Source organism: Nomascus leucogenys, chromosome 4, assembly GCF_006542625.1.
Source record: "Nomascus leucogenys isolate Asia chromosome 4, Asia_NLE_v1, whole genome shotgun sequence".
NCBI classification, from domain to species: domain Eukaryota; kingdom Metazoa; phylum Chordata; class Mammalia; order Primates; family Hylobatidae; genus Nomascus; species Nomascus leucogenys.
The window spans coordinates 114,689,995-114,717,569 of NC_044384.1; the positions used below are offsets into that span (position 1 = coordinate 114,689,995).

The following is a 27,575-nucleotide window of genomic DNA, read 5'->3' on the forward strand; positions in this document are numbered from 1 at the left end:
GCAGTGGAATGAGCATGTCTGATGTTGGTGTGGTAGAGGCTGAGCTGTTCTCTCTTTACATCCTTTTACACCATGCCCTGGGTTGGAGGCTGTTCTTACGGAGTCCATTCTTTGTTCAGGGATGGGATGTTCCCAGATTGTTCTCCTAACCACTAGGGATCAGGGCAAGTTTTGAGGTAGGGTCTGCTGAAATTGGCTGAGCACAGAAATCCCAGAGAGCACATCCCCTCTTCTCCCTACCCAGCTCTGGATACCATTGTGCCAAGTCATCCATTACCACACTCAGACTCTACAGTTCCAATGTTTGGGAACTTGAGGCCACTGGTCCTATTGTATTTTGGGCCTCTTTGTCACTCTATGTCAACACTCAATACATAGAGCCCATTACTGTCAGTCCTGTTTCATGAGCACTGCTTTATGCCTCCTTGACATCCCATCTTGGACCTTTTAGGAGGGTTCAGGGGCTTTCCTGAATCTCCTTCTATGCTAAATGTTCGAACATCCTTAAGGTATTCACTGAATATTCCTTTGTCCTATTGGTTCTCCCTTGAGGATTCCTCTCCTATTTCTTCCCTGTAATGGATAATTCTTCCTTTCCAGGGACTATAGATTTTGAAGGTAGAGCTCAGAATTTAGCTTCCCAGGTCTGCTTCAGAGCTATTATTTTTCTTCCCTCCTATAACACCTTTCCTTAGCTGAGGCTTATATCATCCGGTGATACAATATACACCCTTGCTTTGCCACTGTCATATAGTGGCTGACCATTCATTTCTCCATGTTACCACTGTCTTCCTCTCCACATTGAGTCTTACCTTCATCTGTGCTGACCTCAGTGGCCATGTGGACAACTGGTCCAGCCCTATGTCATGGATCCTTTGCTATGTACTGGGTGGCCTCCACCTCATCAGGTGTTGAAAACCCAACTCAAATCTTGTCTCCCTAGCAGTCTTGGTTGCTCATTCTCCTGGTACTTCCATTGGATTTCATTACATCTTCTTTATGCCTCTAGGTTTTCCTGGTAGGTCTGCCCTGATCACAGCCAGCAGTTGATCCTTTGGGCCTGCCTATCCTTTTCCCACATCTGCTTGGAAAAGCCTCAGTCCAGGCTATAGGCTAAAATCTCTTTCTCTGTCCCTATACTGAGTCTTCTGACAAAATAATCAGGACTTCATTTACTTAGTCTGACAGTATGTATCAAGGATCCTACTATCTGTGAAGCACATAAGAAAAACCAAGAACACCAGCCCTTTTGTGCACATGCATTTGACAGTCACCTTCCTTGACACCCTTCCTCAGTTCCCCAGTGCAGGAAATACAAACTAGTATTCCTTCTGTAGCTCTTTTTCTTTCTCTCAACATCAGCTATCTCAGACAAAAGTGGAGGCAGATTAATTAAAGAGGCTGTGAGAAGAAAGGGGATAACAGATGTCCATATATAGTTTAACTGTAAATGTGATTGTTAAGCTCATAAATTTGTGGTGTGTGGGAAGATCAGTATCAGCCACTACCTTGTCATCTCATCTGACACCTGCATCTAGATGGAAATAATCTCAGAACAGATTGTACATTATAATTAAAAAACAAAAAACATTCTGTGTAGATTTGCTGGGCCAAAATCCCATCCTGGCACAACTGGAGTTTCTGCTACAGTTGATTCAAATACACGTATAAATGATTATTTTAAGTTTCTTTTTAAAGGAAACAGAAATAGCAGATTCTTCCATGTAGGATATGACATATAGGTCCTGCAGGGTAACTTTAATAATTGTCATCCCACCCTTGTGGCTTGACTGAGTTATATATTCTGTTCTTTTCCAATTTCTCTTCCTGACCTGGATAGAAATTGAGGAAATTAAACCACTCCTGCCTCACCTGTTTTACTCTGGCTGGGTATTGTCAATCAGGAAATACAAAAGTCTTGTTTTATTCATGTATGTTCTCATTATTTAAGCTCTGAACCTTGGTTTCTTTACATTTTTTTAATAAGAAGAGGGAAAACCATCTGGACAAGGAAGTTTTTACACCTAGATTGAAACCTTCTTCAATTTTCCTATACTAACTCTAATGCAAGTGAATCCCAGTCAGAGCTTTAAGAAATACCTACCATATCATGTTGGCCCATGAGTTCTTGTGATGCCAGATGAAGCTGTGCACAGTAGACTTCTACCTTATTGATAGATTATACTACCAAGAAAGTGAAATTATAATATAAAATAGATATTAAGATCATAAGGACGGTGTTAATAACTAGCAACTATTGTGTCCTTACTATGTGTCAGGCACTCTCTTAGGTAAGTTGTAATTTGATCATTTATTCTTCACAAAAACCCTGGGAGGGAGGTGTAGCATTCTTACTTTATAAATGAAAAAAAAAAAAAAAAAGAAATGCAAATAATTTGTCCAGGTTCACACAAGTAGTCCGTGGCTGTGCCAGGATTTAAATCCAGATCTGTCTCAAACCCTGTGACCACAACCTCTTCGCGTACTGCTCCACCTTGAGTGAGTTCAAAGTCAAGCTGAAAAAAAAGTTCTTGGCAAAGAGATGGGTAAGATTGGGTTTTTCAAAGTTCTGGAATGTTCCTACTTCTTGGCGTTTCATGGGCAGCAAACCTGGCCCTTCAAAGTTTTAGAATGTTCCTGCCTCTTGTTGGTGTTTCATGGGCAGCAAAACTGGCCCTTTTTATCTCAGTTGTAGATCCTTGAAGGTCAGTTCACTTTGGGGTAGCTGGAGTTGTGTTTACAGAGTCAGACCTCACTGTGAGTGGGCTCCTGTATTAGTCCCTTTTCATGCTGCTGATAAAGACATACCTGAGACTGGGCAATTTACAGAGAAAGGTTTTCTTGGACTTACAGTTAGTTCCACATGGCTGGGGAGGCCTCACAATCATGGCAGAAGGCAAGGAAGGGTAAGTCCCATCTTACATGGATGGCAGCAGGCAAAGAGAGAATGAGGAAGATGCAAAAGCGGAAACCCCTGATGTAACCATCAGATCTCATGAGATTTATTCACTACCATGAGAACGGTTTGGGGGAAACTGCCCCCATGATTCAATTATCTCCCACTAGGTTTCTCCCACAATACGTGGGAATTATGGGAGTACAATTCAAGATGAGATTTGGGTGGGGACACAGAGCCAAACTGTATCAGCTCCCGAGGTGTGGCCCATCCTGGGGGCCCCTGTGAGGCCTACAGGAATCACTGCAAGCCCAACGCTGACTCTGTTCTGCACTCTTGGTGTAGAGGAGACTGGGAATTAGACCTAAGTATAAAGGCTCTGTTATTTCTAACAGACTCTCAGGAACCACACTTACAAACTGTAATACTAGAATCACTCATCTTTAGTAAAGTTTTGGTGAAGGCTGAGGGCTCTCTGAACCCATCTTAACTAATACTCTATTGTCCTTTTCTTGTTGCAGGACAGCAAGGCCTATGTGACCATTCTCTAAAATATTTAAGCTCGAGAATCACAGAGCGGAAGCTGCAAGGCTCCTGGCTGCCTGCCAGCCGAGGGAATCTGGAGAAACCATTCCTGGGGCCGCGTGGCCCCGTCGTGCCCTTGTTCTGCCCTCGGAATGGCCTTCACTCAGCACATCCTGAGAACAGCCCTCTGAAGCCCAGGGTCGTGACCGTGGTGAAGCTGGGTGGGCAGCGCCCTCGAAAGATCACCCTGCTCCTCAACAGGCGATCCGTGCAGACGTTCGAGCAGCTCTTAGCCGACATCTCAGAAGCCTTGGGCTCTCCCAGATGGAAGAATGACCGTGTGAGGAAACTGTTTAACCTCAAGGGCAGGGAAATCAGGAGCGTCTCTGATTTCTTCAGGGAAGGGGATGCTTTCATAGCTATGGGCAAAGAACCACTGACACTGAAGAGCATTCAGGTGGCTGTAGAAGAATTGTACCCCAACAAAGCCCGGGCCCTGACACTGGCCCAGCACAGCCGTGCCCCTTCTCCAAGGCTGAGGAGCAGGCTGTTTAGCAAGGCTCTGAAAGGAGACCACCGCTGTGGGGAGACCGAGACCCCCAAGAGCTGCAGCGAAGTTGCAGGATGCAAGGCAGCCATGAGGCACCAGGGGAGGATCCCCGAGGAGTTTTCACTAGATGACAGAGTGAGGACCCAGAAGAAGTGGGGGAGGGGGAAACGGGAGCTGGAACCCAGTAGCAAGCCGCCCAGGGAAGCCACTCTAGAAGAGAGGCACGCAAGGGGAGAGAAGCACCTTGGGGTGGAGATTGAAAAGACCTCAGGTGAAATTATCAGATGCGAGAAGTGCAAGAGAGAGAGGGAGCTCCAGCAGAGCCTGGAGCGTGAGAGGCTTTCTCTGGGGACCAGTGAGCTGGATATGGGGAAGGGCCCAATGTATGACGTGGAGAAGCTGGTGAGGACCAGAAGCTGCAGGAGGTCTCCCGAGGCAAATCCTGCAAGTGGGGAGGAAGGGTGGAAGGGTGACAGCCACAGGAGCAGCCCCAGGAATCCCACTCAAGAGCTGAGGAGACCCAGCAAGAGCACGGACAAGAAAGAGGACAGAGGCCCAGAGGATCAAGAAAGCCGTGCTCAGGGAGCAGCCAAGGCCAAGAAGGACCTTGTGGAAGTTCTTCCTGTCACAGAGGAGGGGCTGAGGGAGGTGAAGAAGGACACCAGGCCCATGAGCAGGAGCAAGCATGGTGGCTGGCTCCTGAGAGAGCACCAGGCGGGCTTTGAGAAGCTCCGCAGGACCCAAGGAGAAGAGAAGGAGGCAGAGAAGGAGAAAAAGCCATGTATGTCTGGAGGCAGAAGGACGACTCTCAGAGATGACCAACCTGCAAAGCTAGAAAAGGAGCCCAAGACGAGGCCAGAAGAGAACAAGCCAGAGCGGCCCAGCGGTCGGAAGCCGCGGCCCATGGGCATCATTGCCGCCAATGTGGAAAAGCATTATGAGACTGGCCGGGTCATTGGGGATGGGAACTTTGCTGTTGTGAAGGAGTGCAGACACCGCGAGACCAGGCAGGCCTATGCGATGAAGATCATTGACAAGTCCAGACTCAAGGGCAAGGAGGACATGGTGGACAGTGAGATCTTGATCATCCAGAGCCTCTCTCACCCCAACATCGTGAAATTGCACGAAGTCTATGAAACAGACATGGAAATCTACCTGATCCTGGAGTACGTGCAGGGAGGAGACCTTTTTGACGCCATCATAGAAAGTGTGAAGTTCCCGGAGCCTGATGCTGCCCTCATGATCATGGACTTATGCAAGGCCCTCGTCCACATGCACGACAAGAGCATTGTCCACCGGGACCTCAAGCCAGAAAACCTTTTGGTAAGCCTTGACTTTTGATGATATGGGAGAGGGTGTTTTTAGAATATGGGATAAAATCGATATTAATTGTTTTATACTCTTTACACACTAGAATTTTACTTTTATGTTATTATAACATACTTGTTCCAGTATTTAAAACTATGGTTATAGGTCATAAGTTGCTGAGATAAATTAGTTTTGATTAACTTACGGAAAAAGAAACCTTCCAATTTAAATAAAATGGAAAATGTCTCTTCATCTCTGGGAGAAAAATGCTTTTGTCTTGATAGTGAACACGTGGACTTAATTTCTTGGTACTTAGGTACTGGGATGCCTACTGGTGGCAGCTTCCCCTCGAGGCTTTGTGTGCATCATCCACCCTCCCACTGAGATGCCACTTTGGTCTTTTTGAAGATAACGCTTTGCTAAGCAGCTCAAAAGGTGAAAAGGTGCAGCGCTGTAAGGGTCTGTGTAAGGAGTGCTGATGAGGCTGGCTCTGGAGTCAGATAACTTGGGTTTGAATCCTGGCTTTCTTAGTTGCTTGCTCTTAGATAAGTCCTTTATCTTGCTGGACCTTAGTTTCATCATTTTGTAAAAGAGAGATGGTAATAGTGCCTATTTTGGAAGGTTGCCTGCAGTTTGAGTATGGGAAAAAGAAAAGCAGCCCCTGACAGCTGGGAGCTGGCCTGACACTCTTATCTCAGCTATGCCATTCTCCTGTTGAGCATAAGCAATTTCACAGATCACAACATCAGATAAGGCCACTCTGACCATAAGGGATCAAGACAAAAGCAAAACCCCTTTATACTGATGTCCAAATGCAGATAAAAATAAGAATATTGTCCAAACCACAAATAAGGTCACATGTCCCCTTTGTGGTTGCTGTGAGTACTGACTGCGTTGCTTCATCCTTCCTACCTTCATGTAAGAATTATTAAGATACCCGATTATAGAATTACCCCCACGTGCTGACACTATCCAGCCCAGAGCAAAACCCTGCTTTCATGAATCCTCCCCCAAATCATCTAACACAGCCCACATATTATCATGAGTCCTTTAAACACTCTCTTACTTTGATTCCCAGATCCCAACAGTACGTGTTCTCCCTTATTGCAATGAGTCAGTAAACTTAGTGTGTTTGAGTACAAGTGTGTGCCAGGAGGTCTTTGTCAGGATGACACTGTCACCCTCTGGCACGTTCACCCACTTTCTTCTTTGTAGCCCCAATCACCACTTGATAAGAGTCTATATTTGCCTTTCTGTCTCCCTCTTATTGGAGGGAAAGTTCCATGACAGCATGGACTTTGTTTCATTCAGATTGTGCTCCCAAACCTAGAACAGTTCTGTCACTTGGTCGACATTTAATACATATTAGTTGTATGAATGCCTAAAGGCCATACCATGCTGCCTGGGAAGCAGCAAGAACTCCATCAGTGGCAGAGACTATCACTATTATTACATTAAAAGCAACCCTGATATCAAGGTGAGTATCATGAGTAAGCATTCAAAGTCACATCACTGCAGATAAAGCAATAGTGAATGAACACAGTGATTTTGATGGGCCATATTTTGGCGGGAAGCTGGGAAGGTGGGGGAAGGGATTTATGCTGTTTTCTTTAATTTCCATGGCTGTAGACTCAGCCTGGAGACACTATCCCAGTTGCATTTGCCTGTCTGTAAACTGCTCTCACAAGCAGGTGAAACACTGAGTGAGTCAAGCTAATTATCCAGTGAAATGAGGTCTACATTGACCAGTAAGTCGAGCAACCTTGTTTTTGTGTTTTTGTCCTAACCCATAGAATTACAGAAGCAGTTTGACTGGTTGGATGAGCGGTCTGAATTACCATCAAATAACTCTCTTTGAAGAATTTCATTTTTTGCATTAGCTGGATGTCCTTGTCCTTTCTTTACTCGCTTTTTGATTCTTCCTGTCTTTTAGGTCTGAGCCCAGATGTCTTCCATGTGCGATATACTATACACTCTTTATTATGGACACTTTGGAATTGCAACAGAGCAATGTTCTTTAACAACTCTCTGCTTCTTTCACCAAATTGTGTAAGCAGGAGAGATCCCTTTCGAGGCCTGAGGAGGTCCCATGAGCTGAATATTTCAGTCATGTGCCTACTGTAGCATTATAACAGTTATACAAGTTCTCAGCTATGTGGAATGAGATCATTTTCTTTTGGAGACAGTTAGCTTAGTTTGCATTTTCTAACAAGATCCTGGAACCAGTCGGTTGAGTCGACCCATCTCTTGGGCAATAGAAGCTCTCATTTGTGTGAAGGGATTTATCCGCTATTTCTGAGATGGAGAAAGTCAGCAATGTTATAGATCACATGGAGGGTGGTTTGAGGAAGTAGGAAAACAGCAAGGAATATGTTTAATATGGACAAGCTACTTGCCTCTGGGTAGTTCTTCATGGTTTAAATGTCAGTGCATGCATGTTTTAATGCTCTGGGGCGATGGAATTGTGTGTGTGTGCGAGAGAGAGAGAGACAGAGAGAGAGAGAGAGAAGGCAAACTACAGAGTGGTTATAGTTTTTTCAGTCTAACTGCATGAGCTTTTGTTTATTGGAATTGATCCCAATTGATATATAGACCCTTTCTTTTTTCTGATTTTGAAGAAAACCCATATATATATATATATATTTCAAATAAACTTTTTTTGTGGTGGTATGGCTTCTTCAGAAACTGTAGAAAGCTACATGTTTGAGCCATCTTATGTGGAATAGGTTAATATATTTGTTTTCCTGTGGATAATTTGTCAGCTTGCATTTATCAAAATGGACAGGTCTGGCACATTTATAAAACATGTTTATCCTTTTTCTGGGTGAGTGAAGTTTAACATATTGTTATGTCAGAAGTCTAAATGCTATCTAATGTCAGCACTTTTTGGTTTTTCAGACAGAGGTAGAGATAATATTGGATTGACAGTTGACTCATTGTCTGGGTTTAGCAAGTTGTCATCTCTAAAGTTGCTGATATAATTACATTGCAAATTTGGCCTTCTAAGATTTAAAATATTAATAAATATCACATTGGTGACTACTGTCCATAAGTTGGTGTTCTTCAGTTGCCTTTAATTTAGTGTTTTGCACTTGTGTTGAGCTTTATATTGTCAAACTAATTGTTTCTTCCTTTAGTGGATGGCTGCTGTGTCTGTTAAGACCTGTCTTTGTTAAGCTTCGGGAAGTGATTATGTCGGAACTAACTTTTGATTACACGGCTGATTGTAAGTGTTGCTGCTTTTAGAGACTATCTGTATGTGCTAAAAGCTCCTAATGAATATAGTAAGCTTTCAAGTTTTAATCAACAGAAATATTTATATCTGATAATTGTGCCCTAGAGTAAAATTTTAGGCCTATATTACTGAGTTTATCTATTTCTACTGATCACATTTCCTGATAAGATGATGGTGCTCTTCTTCCCTTAGGGTTATTTAGACTCCTGAGATCTTACAAAAGAAGTTTTAATTATAAGAATTTCCAGCTTGCAGAAATACCAGTGTTAATTGCTGCTTCTGCCAGTGTGTGCTCCTTGGAGGAGTTGGAATATGCTGGGTGGTGTTGGCTGGGCTCTGGGGAAGGAAGTGGGAAAGCAAACAGGAGCTGGAATAGTGATGATGATGATTAGACCAGCTCACACAGGGTGGAAGGGCACAGGCCAGGTTATTTATAGATGATGGCTGAGAGATTATATCCAGCAAAGAAAGCTGGGTGAGTGGGATGGGGGAAGGGACTGAGGAGGTGTCAGACATGAGCATTGAGCATGGTCATTTGAGAACATTTCTTCCAGAATAAGGGGAAGAGAAGGATGTGTTCCTGCACTGGAAACAGAGTGGGAAGGAATGAGCAGGGTGGGCATGCTGCTACACCTCCACTAGCATATAGGGTGTTCATGTCTCCAATTCTGCTACTACCCCCAGACTAGCTGTTACAGCCCTGGAGTGCTGGGAGCAGGGATCCCTGAAATCCAGGAGAGACGGTGGTGGTGATGGTGGGAACAGGTCTCAGCTTGGTCAAGGACAAAGGTTGTACCCTCTTTCTGGCCTCCTGCTGGTTCTAGGAAGAAACAGGCTTGTCTATATATTTACTGGTGAATATGACTAGGACAGGGCAGTGACTGGTGTCCCTAAGGGTGGCAGGGAAAATCTAGAAGGATAAAGAGTAGCCGGCCACACTTCCTGCTCATTCTCCCTTTACCATAAACCTGTTCAATCATTTTCTTGGTCTGAATTCTGTAAGTTCTTTTTCTCTTCTATTTTGATACACAAGAAGGACTCACTGATTATTGCTATGGTAGTCACTGGTTCTGCAATGCATAATTCTCCTTGATCAGCAAGATTTCTCTTCTAACAGCTTCAATTTCAATCTCCTTTCCCTTAGCTTCCAAGACAGAGGTATTCATGTCTTCTCATTATAGTCCAAGTATTCATGAATGCATTTATACCCCAATCACATTAATTAAAAAAACTAGTAACAACTATGAAGTATACTTAAGCTCTACTTAATAAAATAAATAAATGTGAATTTCAGCAGTAACATGAAATTACCAAAGAAAAAGTACAGTGACACAAGTCTTTAGGTCACTGGCCAATTTTGATCGAGTCAGTGAGAATGCTGTTATATAAGAGATTGAACTCCTCTGGAGAACTGCGGGGTATATTCTTGTCAGAAATCATTGTGGTTATGACTGTAGGTTTACATTGGTAAGACAGGCTCTCAGTATCCATTTCAGCAATTTCCAGGACAATAATAGTATCTGTACACTCAGTGAACTTATGTATTTCCAGGGTTTGGCCACATAGGCAGAGGTCACAGGAAATTTCTCAAAGTCTTCAAAATTCTAGATACTGGATCATCTTGAGGATTGAGGTTTTCTTTCCTCCATAAGTTCCTTTCGAAACATCCACCTAAAAGGATAGGTGTCTAATAAGTTACTGTCTGTAGTAAATTATCAACAACAAACATAATTTTAAAGTGTGGTTCCTGTTTATCAACTTGGTGGATATGTTCTAAAACTGTGACCTCATTTCATCAAGGAAGCCTGAAGTTCAGGTCATTTGGTAAAGGAACATAACAGCACCTTCCTTTAGTCTGCTTAATCCCTGTGTTCATGTATGTTATCACCTCTCTAAAAGAGTATATTCTTGTGAGCCATTTGAGGGTCTAAGATTAACTTTCTTAAAACTCTTTAAGGGCATTCAGAAAATGCTCTTAAGCTGAGGAAACAGCTTAGTAAATCTCTTCAGGTTTCTGAGGTCTAAGGTCTAGTTGTCTAATTGCAACAGAAACCCTCAGGTTCTGGTTCATCTTGTGGAAGTCCCACATGTTAGGGGTTATGTGAGGGGAGGGAGAAAAGAAGGAGTGAGGAGTCCGCAGCCATGGTCCCAGCAAGAGATGATGGTGGCTTGGTCTTGGGGACTGCAGTAAAGATGGGGAGAAGTGGTCATCCTAAGGGTAAAGACAAGACTTGTGAGTGGATTGAATGCGGTGGATGAGGAAAGAGAAGACTCAAGGGTAACAGATGTTTATGACCTGAAACTGGATCAGTCATGGCCCCATCCTTTTAATGGAGGAGGGTGGTTTCTGTGTAGTTATGGGGATGAGAGTCTGACTGAGCTAGGATAGAATGGAAGGTGGAATACTGTAGACAGTGTGTATAGACACATCTTTCAAGGGTGTGTGTGTGTGTGTGTGTGTGTTTGTGTGCACGCACGAAGGAGATCATAGAAATGGACAGTAGTTAAGAGGGATGCAGAGAAAATAGGGTTGTGTTTTTTTTAAGTTGGGAGATATGACAGCATCTTTATGTGATGATGGAGCCATTCTCTGTGTTCGGGAACTGTGGGAGAGAAGCAGGGTCGAGGTGAAATCAGTTTCCAGCATGTTGAATTTGAGATGATCATCTGATTGGATGACTAGGTGGTGAAGTAAAGTGTACTGTGAAATATGAGGCTATCAAGTTCAGGAAACACCTACAGTCCAAAGTCCATTCCTTCATCAGCTGGGCTGGCCACCTCTGACCAGACATGGGATTAAAAAGACAGTGCATTACAGTGACTTCTTTGCTTAGAGCTGCCATTAGATTCCCTTCACATTCACATTCAGAATAAAAGCCAAGGTCATTTCCACGACCTGGAAGGTCTTATATGATGTGGACTCCGTCTTCCTCTCAAAGCCACTCTCCAGCCACTCAGCTCCTCACTTGCCCTGCTCCTGCCCCTGCTTGCTACATCAAACCATGCATGCCCCCCAGCCTTTGCATTTGCTGTTTCTTCTACCCAAAAACTTGCTCCTCACATCTTAATATGGCTCACCCCTACCTTCTTTCAGATGTTACTTCCTCAGTGAGTCCTTCCTTAACCACCTTATTAAAAAAAAACAAAAACAAAACCCTGCCACTGTCTGTGCCAGCACTGCCAGTAGAATTTTCTGTGATGATGGAGATACAGATTTCCTGTATCTGCACAGCCCAATGTGGTAGCCTCTAGCCACATGGGCAGTTCCTCCTGTCTAAGGAACTGCATTTTAAGTTTCATGTAAAAATCAATAGCCATGTGTACTTAGTGGATACTGTACTAGACAACGCAGTCCTTATCCCACTTTTACTTTTTCATAACGCCTATCACTGCCTGACATTACATATTTATTTGAATATTGTTCATTAATAGAAAGGAGGCTTCATAAGAAAAAGAACTTTGTTTCATTCACTACTTTATTCTTAATATTGGAAACACTGCCTGGTAGATGGTAGGTGTGTAAATATTTGTTGAATGAATATGAGATTTTAATTAAGTAGAAATAAGCAGATGCAATAAACAGACACCAAAAGCATTTTGTGAGCATGCCATGTGACAAGTCCCAGGGAAGACTTTGTCCTCACTGATTTTTTTTTTCAGTTGTACTTTTGTATTATGGTATGTTTATGTGTTTGTGTGTGTGTGTGTGTGTGTGTGTGTGTATATATATGGTATATGTACATATATTTTGAGACAGTCTCACTCTGTCACCTAGGCTGGGGTGCAGTAGTGTGATCTCAGTTCACTGCAACCTCCGCCTTCCAGACTCCTCCCACCTTAGCCTCCCAAGTAGCTGGGACCACAGGTATGAGCCACCATACCTGGCTAATATTTTGGTATTTTTTGTAGAGATGAGGTTTCGCCATGTTGTGTAGGCTCACTTCAAACCTCTGGACTCAAGTGATCCACCTGCCTTGGCCTCCCAAAGTGCTGGAATTACAGGCCTGAGCCACTGCACCTGGCCTGTGTTATAGTACATTTTGCTGTCGTTGAAATATAAACGGATTTTAGGTATTGGCATTTTAACGTGAATTGGTTTCTAAGATCATTTCATTCTTCACAGCCAGTTGAAAATGGACCTTGGAGGGAAAAAGTACGAGAAACCATGAAGGATCAAGTAAGAATGTGGCAAAAATAAATAAACTTTATCCCTGTCTTAATCCTTAAGGGAGCCGCTTGCTGTTTGGTCTGTACTCTGCTTCCATCTTCTGTTCAGAGATGAGAATTGCAAGATCACATTTAAATTATACCAGTGAAGGAGAGAGCAGAGTTAATTGTTCAGAAAAATAAAGATTCTTCTTGAAGCTTTGAGATTATCCAGATGCTATCTGAATGCCTATGTAAATAATGTAGATCACTTGAATTCCAAGCATGACACTTTGATGTGGCTGGAAAAGGATGATAGATGTAGACAGATAACAGTCATTACAGTGCCACGTAAAGTAACCTCTTACACCCTTTCAGTTAGGGAACAACCGAAAATAAGCCCCAGCAGGAACATGGCCCAGAGCAGCAAGTTTAGCTAGGATGCAAAAGAGATACAGGGAGATGTGGGGTGAGGGCAAAGTGAGATGTGTGTAAAGGGGGCTTTAGTACCCTCCCCCCCCCACCACACAACCCGGGAAAACCCTGAAAGGTTTTCTCAGGCAGGGACACTGAAGTGGGTCATTTGGTGGGGTCTTTGGCTGTCTTGATGACCACCCAGTGCCTGGTCAGCCGAGAGTCCTGAGGTCCTCCGTTCTGATCAAATCACACCTGGTGTGTGGTGTTTGGTGCTGGGCATTCTTGGTTAAGAAAGGCATCAATGACATGGGGGCCATCCAGAACTTTACTGTGCACACAGACCTCTCTGAGGTTGCGAGGAAATGCAGATTCTGGTTCAGGGGCTCTGGGGCAGCTGAGAGCTGTAACAAGCTCACAGGAGGTGCTGATGGTGCTGGTCCAGGGTCCAGGGGCTGCACTTGGAATAGGGATGAGTGAGGGAGGGTGACCAGGAGACCAGGTCCTATAAGGATTCACCAGAGCATCCTTGGTTATTGTATTAGCCAGAGTTCTCTAGAGAGACAGAACCAATAGGGTATATGTTTATAGAGATGTATGAGAGGGGATTTATTAGGGGACTTGGCTCACATAATTATGGAGACTGAGAAGTCCTGTGACTGGCTGTCCACAAGCTGGAGACCCTGGGATACCAGTAGCATGGCTCAGCCCAAGTCTGAAGGCCTGAGAACCCAGGGGTTACTGGTATAAGTCTTGGATCCCAAAGGCTAGAGAGCCTGCAGTTCTGATGTCCCAGGAGGAGGGGGAGGAGGGGGTGCAGAGAGAGAGAGACAGAGAGACACCAATTGCCTTTTCCCTACTTTTGTTCTATCCAAGCCCCCAGCTGGCTGGATGCTGCTCATTCATATTGAGGGCAGATCTTCTGCACTTGGTCCACCTGGATTCACACACCAGTCTCCTCTGGAAATACCTAACAGACACCGTCCCCCCGCCCCCCACCAATGATACTTCATCAGTACTAGGTATTCCTTAATCCTGTCAAGTTGTCATCTAAAATTAATCATCACAGATGCTAGCTTGGAGAAGCCAGAGGCAAGCTGGGGATCATGGTACTTGCTTCCCATCTTTGGAGGGATGCGTTCTTATTCAGCCTCACTGGAGAGGGCAGATTTAGAAAACAGGAGTGGGAAAGGAATTCTGAATCAACATAGGGGTGAGTCTCCTCACAAGCTAAGCTTGCCATAAATGGGATGGACTACAGCATAGAGTTGTGGAGTCTTTTCCATTTTGAGATTTCATTCAGACATGAACGATAGTCTGGTGGGAGGATGTTTGAGACACATTTTTCATTTGGGTGGAGGTTTGGGTTTGATGGTATCAGATGTCCCACAGATTCTGTGAAGAAGAATTATTCTAGGACAACATCACTCATTTAATTTCAAGGTTTAAGGTAGGAAATATTCTGAAGCCAAATATGTGAGGTGCTTGTTGCAAAAATAAGCCAAAAAACTTGCAGACAGTGTGCGACCTTAAATGTAATTAAGCTGCTTAGGTAGAGGAAATAAATGACAACACTGAAGAATATTAAATAACTCTTGACAGCAGAAGCTGGAGAGAGAAGAATTAAAAACATCGGGCCATCTGGGGCCACTTTCTGGAAGAGAAAAGTGGCACCACTGGTCTTAACTGCCGCCCCGCCACCAAGTTCTGCTTATGCAATTGTTGATGCTCAGGGGATGATTCTGAGATTGAAAGAGAAAAGCTATAGCATGAAGAAACTAGAAGAGGCATAATATATCTCACATAGGTCCATATCATACTCTAAAAACAGATTTGGCATTTTGAAAATGTATCCTTCAGTCTCTGGATAGTTAACGTAATAAATTTTCAAAGTAAAGTGTGAGTTTCCAAAACATTTAATCTTCTACAAGCTCAGTGGAGCCAGGTTTTGGAATTGGGGGCTTCCATGAGGAAGGTAATGTTTCACTTATTTCACAATAGGAACACACTTCTTACTTTGGTGTACTAAGTCAGCCAAATGCTTTATTTATTTTTAAGACTAATTATTTTAAGATGGAGCTTCATCCTTTCACCCAGGCTGGAGTGCAGTGGCTCGAACCTCAGCTCACTGCAACCTCCATCTCCAGGGTTCAAGTGATTCTCCTGCCTCAGCCTCCTGAGTAGCTGGGATTACAGGGGCCCGCCACCATGCCCAGCTATTTTTTTTTGTGTGTGTGTTTTTAGTAGAGATGGGGTTTCACCATGTTGGCCGGGCTGGTCTCAAACTCCTGACCTCAAGTGATCCACATGCCTAAGCCTCCCAAAGTACTGGGATTACATGAGCCACCGTGCCCGGCCAGTTAGCCAAATGCTTTTATGCTGCTAATTTATAAATATCTGTGAGAGACATATTTTTCCAGCAGTCACCCAGGAACTATGATTAATGTATATGATCCATCTGGTCATTCTAGGTATCACATTATTTTGTTTTCCTTCCCTTCCAAACAAGGTTTTCGTAAATTATTCTGGTAATTACCCTGTTGTCTCCTTTTGGGCTACGTCAGTTTCTATATGCAGACCGAGCAGAATTTCATTTTAGTTCTAAATTTATGACTTTCCATTTGGTGAGGTTAATTATGGAGACATTGATTAGATTGTCTGGTGGTGACTGGGGCTCAGTAATTAAGACACATGCTGCTTATGGAGATATAAGCTCACTGGCAGAAACCAAAGCAACTGTGGAGAATTTATTCTGGTTTGGAGAGACGGCTCCACCTTGCCATTCTAGGTGTTGCCTATGGCTGTGATGGGTCCCAGGGAGAGGCAGAGTTCCTCTACTGCCCTCCTGTCCTGGCACTGGTAGGAGCATTGAGAGCCTTTGCCCCAGTTCCAGGAGAGATGTGAGGGTGTATGCCTGCAGACAAGTTGATAATTTCTCCTACAGCTGTGGTGGCACTAATGAGTCTCCTGCTTGGATAAGATTGCCCAAATTTATTCTAGTAAGTTTTCACACAGTGGTCTAATTAACTGCTTAGTTCACCTTTGGTCTGAGCAATCAGCTTCTACCATGAGAAACAGGGCAGTTACCCTTGGACCTTACGTGTGCGGGTACAAGCTAGTTTGGAAGGAGGCTGGAGTATTGAGTTGTGTCTGATTATTTAACCTTCCCTGAAACTGGAAAACTTATTTAATGGCAGGCGGCACCGATGCATCTTTTACTTGTTACAAGATATGCTGGGTTTGCGCCCTCATGGTTTGGTTTTTCTTGTGAAATTTAGTTTTATTTTTTCTAGCATAGTGACCTAAATACTTGCCACGCTTACCTCTTGCAATTAGTTTCTTTTAGGTTAAGATCCAACTTTTCCCAACAGTCATAATCTTGTATCAAATCCCTTGTTGGGGAAGGAGGACAGGACATACTAACTTGGCAATGGGAATTGGTTTACCAGAGATGAGAAAGCCAGTCACCTGGACTTGTTTGAAGGAGTGAGACAGGTGGGATAAGTTTTGAATGGGAGAAGGGAGGGAGCATTTGAGATTCTGTATTCATTCAGAGTGAAGGTGAGTGTGCCTTTTCTCTATTTTAAAAATTGACCAATTCTACCCTTTTCTAAAACGTGGTGGAGGTCCAAGGCAAACTGGGCCTTTTGGTCATTCTAGAGCTAATACTTTGCTAGGCAGATTACAGACATTGAATGAAACTTGTGACATAAGCCTATTTGCTGGAAACTGTCACTCCCATTCTCCCCTCTTTTATTTTGAGACAGGGTCTTACTCTGTTGCTCAGGCTGGAGTGCAGTGGTGCAATCATGGCACACTGCAGCCTCGACTTCTCAGGCTCAAGTGATCCTCCTACCTCAGCCTCCTGAGTAGCTGGGACCACAGGCATGCACCATCATGCCTGGCTAATATTTTTGCTATTTGTAGAGATGGGGTCTCCTCGTGTTGCCCAGGCTGGTCTTGAACTCCTGACCTCAAGTGATCCTTCCACCTTGGCCTCCCAAAGAGCTGGGATTACAGGTGTAAGCCACTGCACCTGCCCCACCCCCATTTTTTTTTTTTTTTTTGAGATGGAGTCTCACTTTGTCACCCAGGCTGGAGTGCAGTGGCACAATCTCAGCTCACTGCAAGCTCTGCCTCCCGGGTTCACGCTATTCTCCTGCCTCAGCCTTCGGAGTAGCTGGGACTACAGGCGCCCGCCACCAGGCTGGCTAATTTTTTGTATTTTTAGTAGAGACAGGGTTTCACTGTGTTAGCCAGGATGGTCTCGATCTCCTGACCTCGTGATCCACCCGTCTCGGCCTCCCAAAGCGCTGAGATTACAGGCATGAGCCATTGTTCCCAGCCCATTTTAAAAAAAATTTTATTATTATTATACTTTAAGTTTTAGGGTACATGTGCACAATGTGCAGGTTTGTTACATATGTATACATGTGCCATGTTGGTGTGCTGCACCCATTAACTCGTCATTTAGCATTAGGTATATCTCCTAATGCTATCCCTCCCCCCTCCCCCCACCCCCCCCTTTTTTTAATGAGAAAACAGAGACTCAGATGAGTAAAGAAATTTGTCCAAGACCATCCAGCTGCAAGTCTTGGAGTTGGAATTGTTCAAAGACTCCTGGCCTGTTTGATTCTTAATCCCCCACCCCTCCCAATGAGGGCCTGTATTTAACATCTGTCTCCTGTTTATTAGTTTACTTCTTCATTTTTCGTAATTTTTAATTTTTGTGGGTATGTATTAGTCCATTTTTATGCTGCTGATAAAGAGATACCTGTGACTGGGAAGAAAAAGGTTTAACGGACTTATGGTTCCACATGGCTGGGGAGGCCTTCCCACAATCATGGTGGAAGGCAAGGAGGAGCAAGTCACATCTTACATGGATGGCAGCAGGCAAATAGCTTGTGCAGGCAAACTCCCACTTTTGAAACTGCAGATCTTGTGAGACTGATTCACTATCATGAGAACAGCACAGGAAAGACCCGCTCCCATGATTCAATTACCTTCTACTGGGTTCCTTCCACAACATGTGGGAATTGTGGGAGTTACAATTCAAGATGAGATTTGGGTGGGGACACAGCCAAACCATATCATTCCACCCTGGCCCCTCCCAAATCTCATGTCCTCACATTTCAAAACCAATCATGTCTTCTTGACAGTTCCCCAAAGTCTTAACTCATTTCAGCGTTAACTTAAGAGTCCACACTCCAAAGTCTCATCCAAGACAAGTAAAGTCCCTTCCACCTATGAGCCTGTAGAATCAAAAGCAAGTTAGTTACTTCCTAGATACAGTCGGGATACAGGTATTGGGTAAATACAGCCATTTCAACTGGGAGAAATTGGCCAAAACAAAGGGGCCACAGGCCCCATGATAGTCTGAAATCTAGTGGGGCAGTCAAATCTTAAAGCTCCAAAATGATCTCTTTTGACTCCAGGTCTCATATCCAGGACATGCTAATGCAAGAGGTGAGTTCCCATGGTCTTGGGCAGCTCCGCTCCTGTGGTTTTGCAGGGTACAGCCTCTCTCCTGGCTTCTTTCACAAGCTGGCATTGAAAGTCTGTGGCTTTTCCAGGTGCACGGTACAAGTTGTCATTGGCCTACCATTCTGAGAGCTGGAGGATAGTGGCCCTCTTCTCACAGCTCCATTAGGCAGTGCCCCAGTAGGGACTCTGTTTGGGGGATCCGACCCCACATTTCCCTTCTGCACTGCCCTAGCAGAGAGTATCCATGAAAACCCCGCCCCTGCAGCAAACTTTTGCCTGGACATCCAGGCATTTCCATACATCCTCTGAAATCTGGCGGAGGTTCCAAAACCCCAATTCTTGACTTCTGTGCACTGGCAGGCTCACCACCACGTGGAATTGACCAAGGCTTGCATCCTCTGAAGCCACAACTCGAGCTCTATATTTGCCCCTTTCAGCCATGGCTGGAGCAGCTGGGATGCAGGGTACCAAGTCCCTAGGCTGCACACAGCATGGGGATCCTGGGCCCAGCCCACAAAACCACTTTTTCCTTGTAGGTCTCTATGCCTGTGATAGGATGGGGTGCCATGAAGACCTCTGACATGCCCTGGAGACATTTTCCCCATTGTCTTGGGGATTAACATTTGGGTCCTCATTACTTAGGCAAATTTCTGCAGCTGGCTTTAATTTATCCTCGGAAAATGGGATTTTGTTTTCTATTGCATTGTCAGGCTGCAAATTTTCCAAACTTTTATGCTCTGTTTCCCTTATAAAACTGAATGCCTTTAACAGCACCCAAGTCACCTCTTGAATGGTTTACTGCTTAGAAATTTCTTCCACCAGATATCCTAAATCATCTCTCTCAAGTTCAAAGTTCCATAAATCTCTAGGGCAGGGGCAAAATGCCACCAGTCTCTTTGCTAAAATGTAACAAGAGTCACCTTTGCTCCAGTTCCCAACAAGTTCCTCATTTCCATCTGAGACCAACTCAGTCTGGACTTTATTGTCCATATCACTATCAGCATTTTGTGCAAAGCCATTCAACAAGTCTCTAGGAAGTTACAAACTTTCCCACATTTTTCTGTCTTCTTCTGAGCCCTCCAAACTGTTCCAATCTCTGCCTGTTACCCAGTTCCAAAGTCACTTCCACATTTTTGGGTATCTTTTCAGCAGTGCCCCACTCTACTGGTACCAGTTTACTGCTGCTGATAAAGACATACCTGAGACCATGAAGAAAAAGAAGTTTAATGGACTTATGGTTCCACATGGCTGGAGAGGCCTTCCCACAATCATGGTGGAAGGCAAGGAGGAGCAAGTCACATCTTACGTGGATGGCATCAGGCAAAGAGAGAGCTTGTGCAGGCAAACTCCCATTTTAAAACTGTCAGATCTCGTGAGATTGATTCACTGTCATGAGAACAGCATGGGAAAGACCCACTCCCATGAGTCAATTACTGCACACCAGGTTCCCCTCACAACACGTGGGAATTGTGGGAGTTACAATTCAAGATGAGATTTGGGTAGGGACACAGCCAAACCATATCAGGGTACATACTAGGTGCATATATTTTTGGGGTACATGAGATGTTTTGATACAGGCATGCAATGCATAATCATTACATCATAGAGAATGGGGTATCCATCCCCTCAAGCATTTATCCTCGTGCAATTACTTTTGCACCAACCTAATACAAACAATCCAATTATACCCTTTTAGTTATTTTAAAATGTACAATTGAATTATCATTGACTATAGTCACCCTGTTTTTCTATCAAATAATAGGTCATATTCATTCTTTCTAACTATTCTTTTTGTACCAATTAACCATCCCCATCTCCCCCTCACCCTTGCCCCATACTTCTTCATTTTAATTCCCAGTCTTTTTCCTTCCTTTTTTCCCTCTGCCCAGCCTTTGCATTGCCCAGAGGCATTTTCTAATGCTCATGAAAGCTAGTCTGTGCTCAAAGTATCCTTGATCCTTTTTCTAAGTCAATGCTGTCTAATAGCCCTTTCTGCAACATGGAAGTGTGCCTATCTGTGTTTCCCAATATAGTAGCCACAAGCCACAAGTGACTTTTGAGCACTTGAAATGTGCCTAATGCAGCTGAGAAGCTAAATTTTAAATTTATCTTTACTTAATAAATTTAAATAGCCACTTGTGACAATATGGTGCTGCCATATTGGACAGCATAGTAAACCTAACTCATTGGTTCTTTAGTTGAAAATGTGAGCCCTTGTCATTGAGGTCAAGTTAGCTTTGTCAGTGATGGGCTAAGCTGTAATCTCATATAGGTTTATCTTTTGCTTTTCTTGACCTTGCATGCCTGTTGTTTCATTAGTATCCCTTCTTTGTTCTAATCACAATTTTGGTGGTTTGGGGATTTTGGTTTCTTACAGGTTCAGCGAAATGAGGACAAATCTACTACTTTGAAATTGGCTGATTTTGGACTTGCAAAGCATGTGGTGAGACCTATATTTACTGTGTGTGGGACCCCAACTTACGTAGCTCCCGAAATTCTTTCTGAGAAAGGTAAGTGTTACACATCAATCTGTGGGACTCTAGTTCTCTTACTAACATGTTTCATTTGTAATATTTAGTAGTTTTCAATATGGAATAAATCTCAGAGAATTGATACTTAGGCTTGGATTTGAACTTCAATGAAAATATTTGAAGTGGGCTTGACCAAAGCATGAGAGCTTTCTCCTCATCAGGGCTGCTCTTGTTACAGTCAGTGGATCAGTGTGTGTGCATGTGTGTGTGTGTTTAGTGTGTTTAGGCAGGACAGTGAGATGAAAGATGATGGAGAATTGGGTGGGGAACTCAAGCAAGCAAGGCCATTTGGGCTACTGACCCAAGGCTATCTCTAATAGGAGAGAATTGAAGCAGTCCTTATGGCACTTGGTTTAAAAATTTCTTCACCAACCTTGCATTTAAAGGAAAAGGGGATCCCATTTTCCTCCATGAACTCTATGAATATTTATTACCTACTTGTATATTGTGCAAGGATCCAATGAGCTGTTTTAGTGACAAACTTTCTAAAACATTTAAAAAGGAAATAATTGTTATGATATGGCTCTAAATATATGAATGACTATTTGACTACTGTGGCACTCCAGGGGAAATCAATTTACCCACCCTTGGTAAGATGGGAAGACTCTCATCGGGTTACAGGGTTGGTGACAGGGAGAGGGGATGGACGGATAGTTTCCCAGCAGCAGAAGCATCAGGACAATTAAGATGAGGAGATGGCCAGGCATGGTGGCTCATGCCTGTAATCCCAGCTCTTTGGGAGGCTGAGGTGAGTGGATCACCTGAGGTCAGGAGTTCGAAACCATCCTGGCCAACACGGTGAAACCCTGTCTGTACTAAACTACAAAAAAATTAGCTGGGTGTGGTGGCACATGCCTGTAATCCAAGCTACTCAGGAGGCTGAGGCAGGAGAATTGCTTGAACCCGGGAGGCGGAGGTTGCAGTGAGCCAAGATCGCACCATTGCACTCCAGCCTAGGCAACAAGAGTGAAACTTCATCTCAAAAAAACAAACAAAAAAAAAGATGAGGAGATGGCAACATGCATGAGGTGAGGTGTTAGAGACATGGAGAAGACTAGCCTTAATGGACCAGAGAAACACAATTGGTTGGTGTATTAGTCAGGTTTTTCTGTTGCTATAGAAATAACGAAGGCTGGGTAATTTATAAAGAAAAGAGGTTTAGTTGGTTCAGGGTTCTGCAGGCTGTACAAGCATGGTGCCAGCCATCTTCTCTGCTTCTGGTAATTGCTTAAGAAGCTTACACTCATGGTGGAAGGTGACAGGGAACCGGCATGTTACATGGTGGTCCTGGGAGCAAGAGAGACAGAGGGAGGAGGTCCCAGACTTCTAAACAACCAGATCCTAAGTGAACTACCTGAGTGAGAACTCACTTGTCACCAAGGGGATGGTACTAAACCATTCATGAAGGATCCACTCCCATGATCTAATCACTTCCTGCCAGGCCCCACCTCCAACATTGGGAATCACATTTCAACATGAGATTTGGAGGGGACAAATATCCAAACTATATCAGTTGGGTAGGTTGAGCTTAAATTCTCCACAAATGGGAAGACTGGATAGAGATGTTTAGACTTGGTGTGGCATTGATGAACTGGATAAGAGAAGAAAAGAAAGCAAATAGGCAACACGAACTCTTGGGAAAACCACATATTGATGGTAGCACCAACAAAAACAGGGTGTTGGAAAGGATAGCTCTTTTGGGAGATAGGGGGATGGGGTGAGTTTAGTTTTGAATACACTGACTTTGTAGCGATATCAGGATGGATAATGGAGTTGTCCACTTGGCAAGGAGGTGAAGCTGTGAGCTGAACATGTGGCTTTGAGACTCCTCAACACAGAGATGGTTGACAATGGGCTCCTTGGTGATGCCAGGAATGAGAGCCAAGGACAGATTCTTGAGGAGGCCAAGAGCTCAGGGATGAGAGAAGGAAGGAGGGGTCAGCAGAGAAAAGGCTGAGCAGCCCAGAGAGGATCTGGAAAGTGCATTGTCACAGAGGCCAAGGGACATTTCTAGGATTGATGAGGTCCAGGAAAATCAATCCCTCGTTAGTGACTTATTCTCTTAATATTTTCCTGCTGATTTGTGTTTTGACAAACTTACTCTGGGGCTTAATCATGAATATCTAACTTCTAAATTACAGTAGTCAAGTGTTTTCTTTTTCTAACTGTAAAAAGTTAGAAAGTGTGTGAAAATGTCTATATTGCTGTGATAAGTTTTGGGAGGACAATGTGTAATATGTATCAAAAACCTTTACTGTATATTGCTTTGTCTATTTCATTGCTGAAAGGTTGTTTTAGGAATATAATCAGACGTGCACAAATATTTAATAAATGCTCATCAGAAAATTCCTTACAGTTGTAAAAAAATTAGTAAAAACTTAAATGACAACATAGGGATTTATTATGTAAAGGGGATACTAATAGTTATTAGAAATCATGTTTGTAAAAAATATTTTTGATATTTTTCATAGGAAATTCTTATGTTGGAAATGCCATTATATAATATTCAGTAAATAAAATAGAGTATAGGTGCAATGTGATCCTAATTTTATTTAGAAAAGTAAATAAAAGTTTTATTTAGAAAAGCATACATGTCTCTATATGGGTGTGTGCATGTGTGTGTGTGTGTGTTCTGTACCAGTGTGTGCACATGTGGGGATACAGCTAGTAAACATCAGTCTTTTAAAAATCATTTAAAAAGCCAGTAAATGATATTTTTTAAGTGAGAGAGAAGGCAATGGATATATAGGAAGCAGAGATTGCTAGTGTAGACTGGGGCTTCTCTAACCATCTCCAGTGAAGGGTCAAGTTTTAAAATTTCCAGTACAGTGTGGACTCACGGTCCTGCTGCATGTGACTAGAACACATCTTGTGCCACATGCGACTCACCACATGTGTTTGACAACGCCTGATGTATGTGCTGTTCAACGAGATGTGCCCTTCAATCATGCAACTGAGTGTCACAGTCTTGTTAAATTGCTGTAAGAGTTTCCAAACACTTGCTTTCAATTTCTGTGCTCATTTTATTACAGACCATTAATAAGGCATTGCAAAGTGGCGGTGGTCCATGGACCACACTTTGAGTAACGATGGTGTAGAGTCCTTATGTATAGGAGTTAGCAGGGAGCTGTGTTTGGAAGTGGCTCTTGGTTGCTGAGAGCTGGGATCCTCTATAACTTAGATCTATTTAGAACCACAATACTCCATCATTTATTTCATCACCTTTGACCCTGCCTGGTCTCAGGTTTGCTTGTGTCTCTGCCTCTGTCTGCACAGGTTATGGACTGGAGGTGGACATGTGGGCTGCTGGCGTGATCCTCTATATCCTGCTGTGTGGCTTTCCCCCATTCCGCAGCCCTGAGAGGGACCAGGACGAGCTCTTTAACATCATCCAGCTGGGCCACTTTGAGTTCCTTCCCCCTTATTGGGACAATATCTCTGATGGTGAGATTTGGGCCTTCCTCACACAGCAGAGGAGGGGATGGGTTTTTCAGGTCAGATGTGTAGAGGACCCACCACTGTGTCTGGCGCAGAGTTGGACTGTCAACATGTCATGTCTCAGACTTGACTTCCTCAGTAGCTTCATGTAGGTTTGTGTAGCACTCTGAAAACATGGCTTGCTTTGAGATTTAGTGAAAAAGCCTAACCACCAGTTACAGTCACCAAGTACTTTTCCTTAGGGCAATTCAAGAACCTCAGAACTGAAAAATATCAGAAACATTGTAACTCTCCTTTGGAAAGAGAAAGGCCATCTTATATGCAGAAGTGTTTGTGAATGGAACAGACTGAAAATGCTTATTTTACACATGCATAATCAAGGGTCCTATAGCAGCACACTTGAAGCACAGGGGCTCTGCAATGAAGATCTCAGTTATTTTTTAGTGACCTGGAGCGTGCATAGTCCTCCCTGCTTTTGGCCCTCTGTTCCATTTGATTCCAAATGAAATCCTTCCCCTTGTCTCTACTGATTTGTCTGTGCTGCTCACTGTCCTTGTAAAACTGGGAACTAGATAATTGGGGATTTTGAGTCTTTAGCTTCAAAAGTAGAGTAGGAGGCTGGGTGTGGTGGCTTATACCTATAATCCTAGCACTTTGGGAGGCCCAGGTGGGAGGATTGCTTGAGGCCAGGAGTTTGAGACCAGCCTGGGCTACTGGCGATACCCCTTCTCTACAAAAAATAAAACAAATTAGCCAGGGGTGGTCCGAGCTGCTCTGGAGGCTGAGGCAGGAGGATCACTTAAGCCCAGGAGTTTGAGGCTGCAATGAGCTATGATCGTGCCACCACACTCCAGCCTGGGTGATAGAGACCCTGGTTCAAAATAAAAATAAAGTAGAATAGGAGTGATAACATTTTGTTTTTCAATTTTCCCTAAACATGCTGTTTAATTTTAGTTATTGAACTGCCTCCATCCCTAGCTTCTATTTCCTCACTGGGATTGGAGGATGAGGGAAAGGAAAATCTTCATTTTCCCCCCTTTAAATAAGGTAGGGAGAGGGTGGTTGTCACAGTAGATGAGGATCTTGAGCTGACAAGGCAGTGGCAACTGGGAATTGAGGGACTAAAAATCATTTTAGAGAGTTCTATGCAGCACTCCTTAGATTTGGGCATGGATGGCCCCTGTCCTGGGCCCTGCTCTAGTCACATCCTTCTCTACAGAGTGAGGAGAGTATGGGGCTTAGGGGATGTGCCCCCAGAGCCCAGGTCCCCTCTTCTAGATCACTTCCTTAGGACCCCTGAATTCCCCGCCCAAATGGCCCAAGCCTACCTCCAAGGTTTGTGAGACCTCTTTCCAGCCTCTTCCCACTATGCCATAAAGTGGCCAAGGAGTGGCTGTCTGGAGGCGGTAGACAGAGCTTGGACGTGTTGGCTGGGTTGTCTGGTTGTCCACACTTGTACACAAGAGTCTGAGGATTCTCAACTTAAATCTGCCCTTCCAGCCTCCGAGTCATTTGAGGACCCTGAGGGAGTGATGCGGCAGCAATGGGGCTGGGGCTCTTTGGGGCAGAATTTTTCCAGCTTGAATTGGGTGGTGTAGGAGGAATCTGGGCCTTCTGTGCTCAGGAGGTGGCTGGACATCGGGGTAGGGGAGCAGTGACTGGGGGGTGAGCAGCTGGTCTTGAGTAAGAGACAGCCTTCAATAAAGGCAAAGAACAACAACAACAGAAAGTGGATGTTTTCTTCTTGTGCATTTCTTGAGTGACTGGAAGAGCAGGCAAGCCAGGGGGAAATCTCTTCTGCTTTCTGCCTGCTGCTGGGGCCACCAGTTGGGCCCTCATTTCTCTAAAATCAGTCGTGGTCTTGGGCAGAAAATAAAATTATTTTTGAATTTGCACTATTTACTTTTTAGATTTCTTTACACGGTTTTCAGTTTTGTCAATGTGAAGGCATATGTATTGACTTGGAAAGATTGAACATATTTTATTTAACAATGTGTTAGTTTTGATTTGAAACCTTAAAGTATGTAGATGTATGGCATGTAGTCTCCATTTGTTCCTTTGCCCTGAGTGCCAGGGATGTTAAGAGTGGGCCTGGCCCTGCAATTCTAGAGAAATGAAGGAACGTCCTCTCGAGCTGTGCTGTCCAACATGGTAACCCCCCTCTCTGCGGCCACACATGGCTATTTAATTGCAAATGTAAATTAACTCAAAGTAAATAATATAAATATTCACTTCCTCAGTTTCACAAGCCAGATTTCAAATGCTCAATAATCGCAGGTGGATAGTGTAGATAGAGAATGTTCCTGTCTTCTATTGGACTGTGCTGCTCTAGAATATGAAGGAGGCTTTCAGCCAGCCATGGTGCTGACGTGAATGTCTGTGTTCTTCTTTCATGTGTGGGGAAGAAAAATTCAGAACCACCTGCATTCATCACATTTTCCCCTTCTCTCATTCCAACAGCTGCCAAAGATCTGGTGAGCCGGTTGCTGGTGGTAGACCCCAAAAAGCGCTACACAGCTCATCAGGTTCTTCAGCACCCCTGGATTGAAACGGCTGGCAAGACCAATACAGTGAAACGACAGAAGCAGGTGTCCCCCAGAGGCGAGGGTCACTTCCGGAGCCAGCACAAGAGGGTTGCAGAGCAGGTATCGTAGTCACCGCCTTGGGAATCTGTCCAGCCCCTAGTTCTGCTCAAGGACAGAGAAAAGGATAGAAGTTTGAGAGAAAAACAATGAAAGAGGCTTCTTCACATAATTGGTGAATCAGAGGGAGAGACACTCAGTATATTTTAAAGCATATTAAAAAAATTAATCAATGTTAAATGTCACAACATATTTTTAGATTTGTATATTTAAAGCCTTTAATACATTTTTGGGGGATAAGCATTGTCATCAGCGAGGGATTTTGGTAATAATGATGTGTTTTGCTTCCCCTTTGTAACCAAGTTTATTCTGTACTACAGGAGTGGTGCTTACCAGGGTCTAAACTCCGCCTGTGAGATTAATAAGGTGCATTGTGGTCTTTCTGTGTTAATAAAATGTGCTCTGA

The 27,575-nt window shown here is 43.8% G+C and overlaps 1 protein-coding gene across 1 annotated transcript; it reads left to right on the forward strand.

Moving 5' to 3' along the window:
• Positions 1 to 2,641: 2,641 nt before the first annotated feature.
• DCLK3 (doublecortin like kinase 3) lies at positions 2,642 to 27,575 on the forward strand. Its single transcript, XM_003256841.3, has 5 exons — positions 2,642 to 2,705; positions 3,418 to 5,294; positions 20,936 to 21,068; positions 24,366 to 24,533; positions 26,988 to 27,575. The coding sequence occupies exons 2-5, from the start codon at positions 3,843 to 3,845 to the stop codon at positions 27,179 to 27,181; spliced, it is 1,947 nt and encodes a 648-aa protein (XP_003256889.1). The 5' UTR covers positions 2,642 to 2,705; positions 3,418 to 3,842; the 3' UTR covers positions 27,182 to 27,575.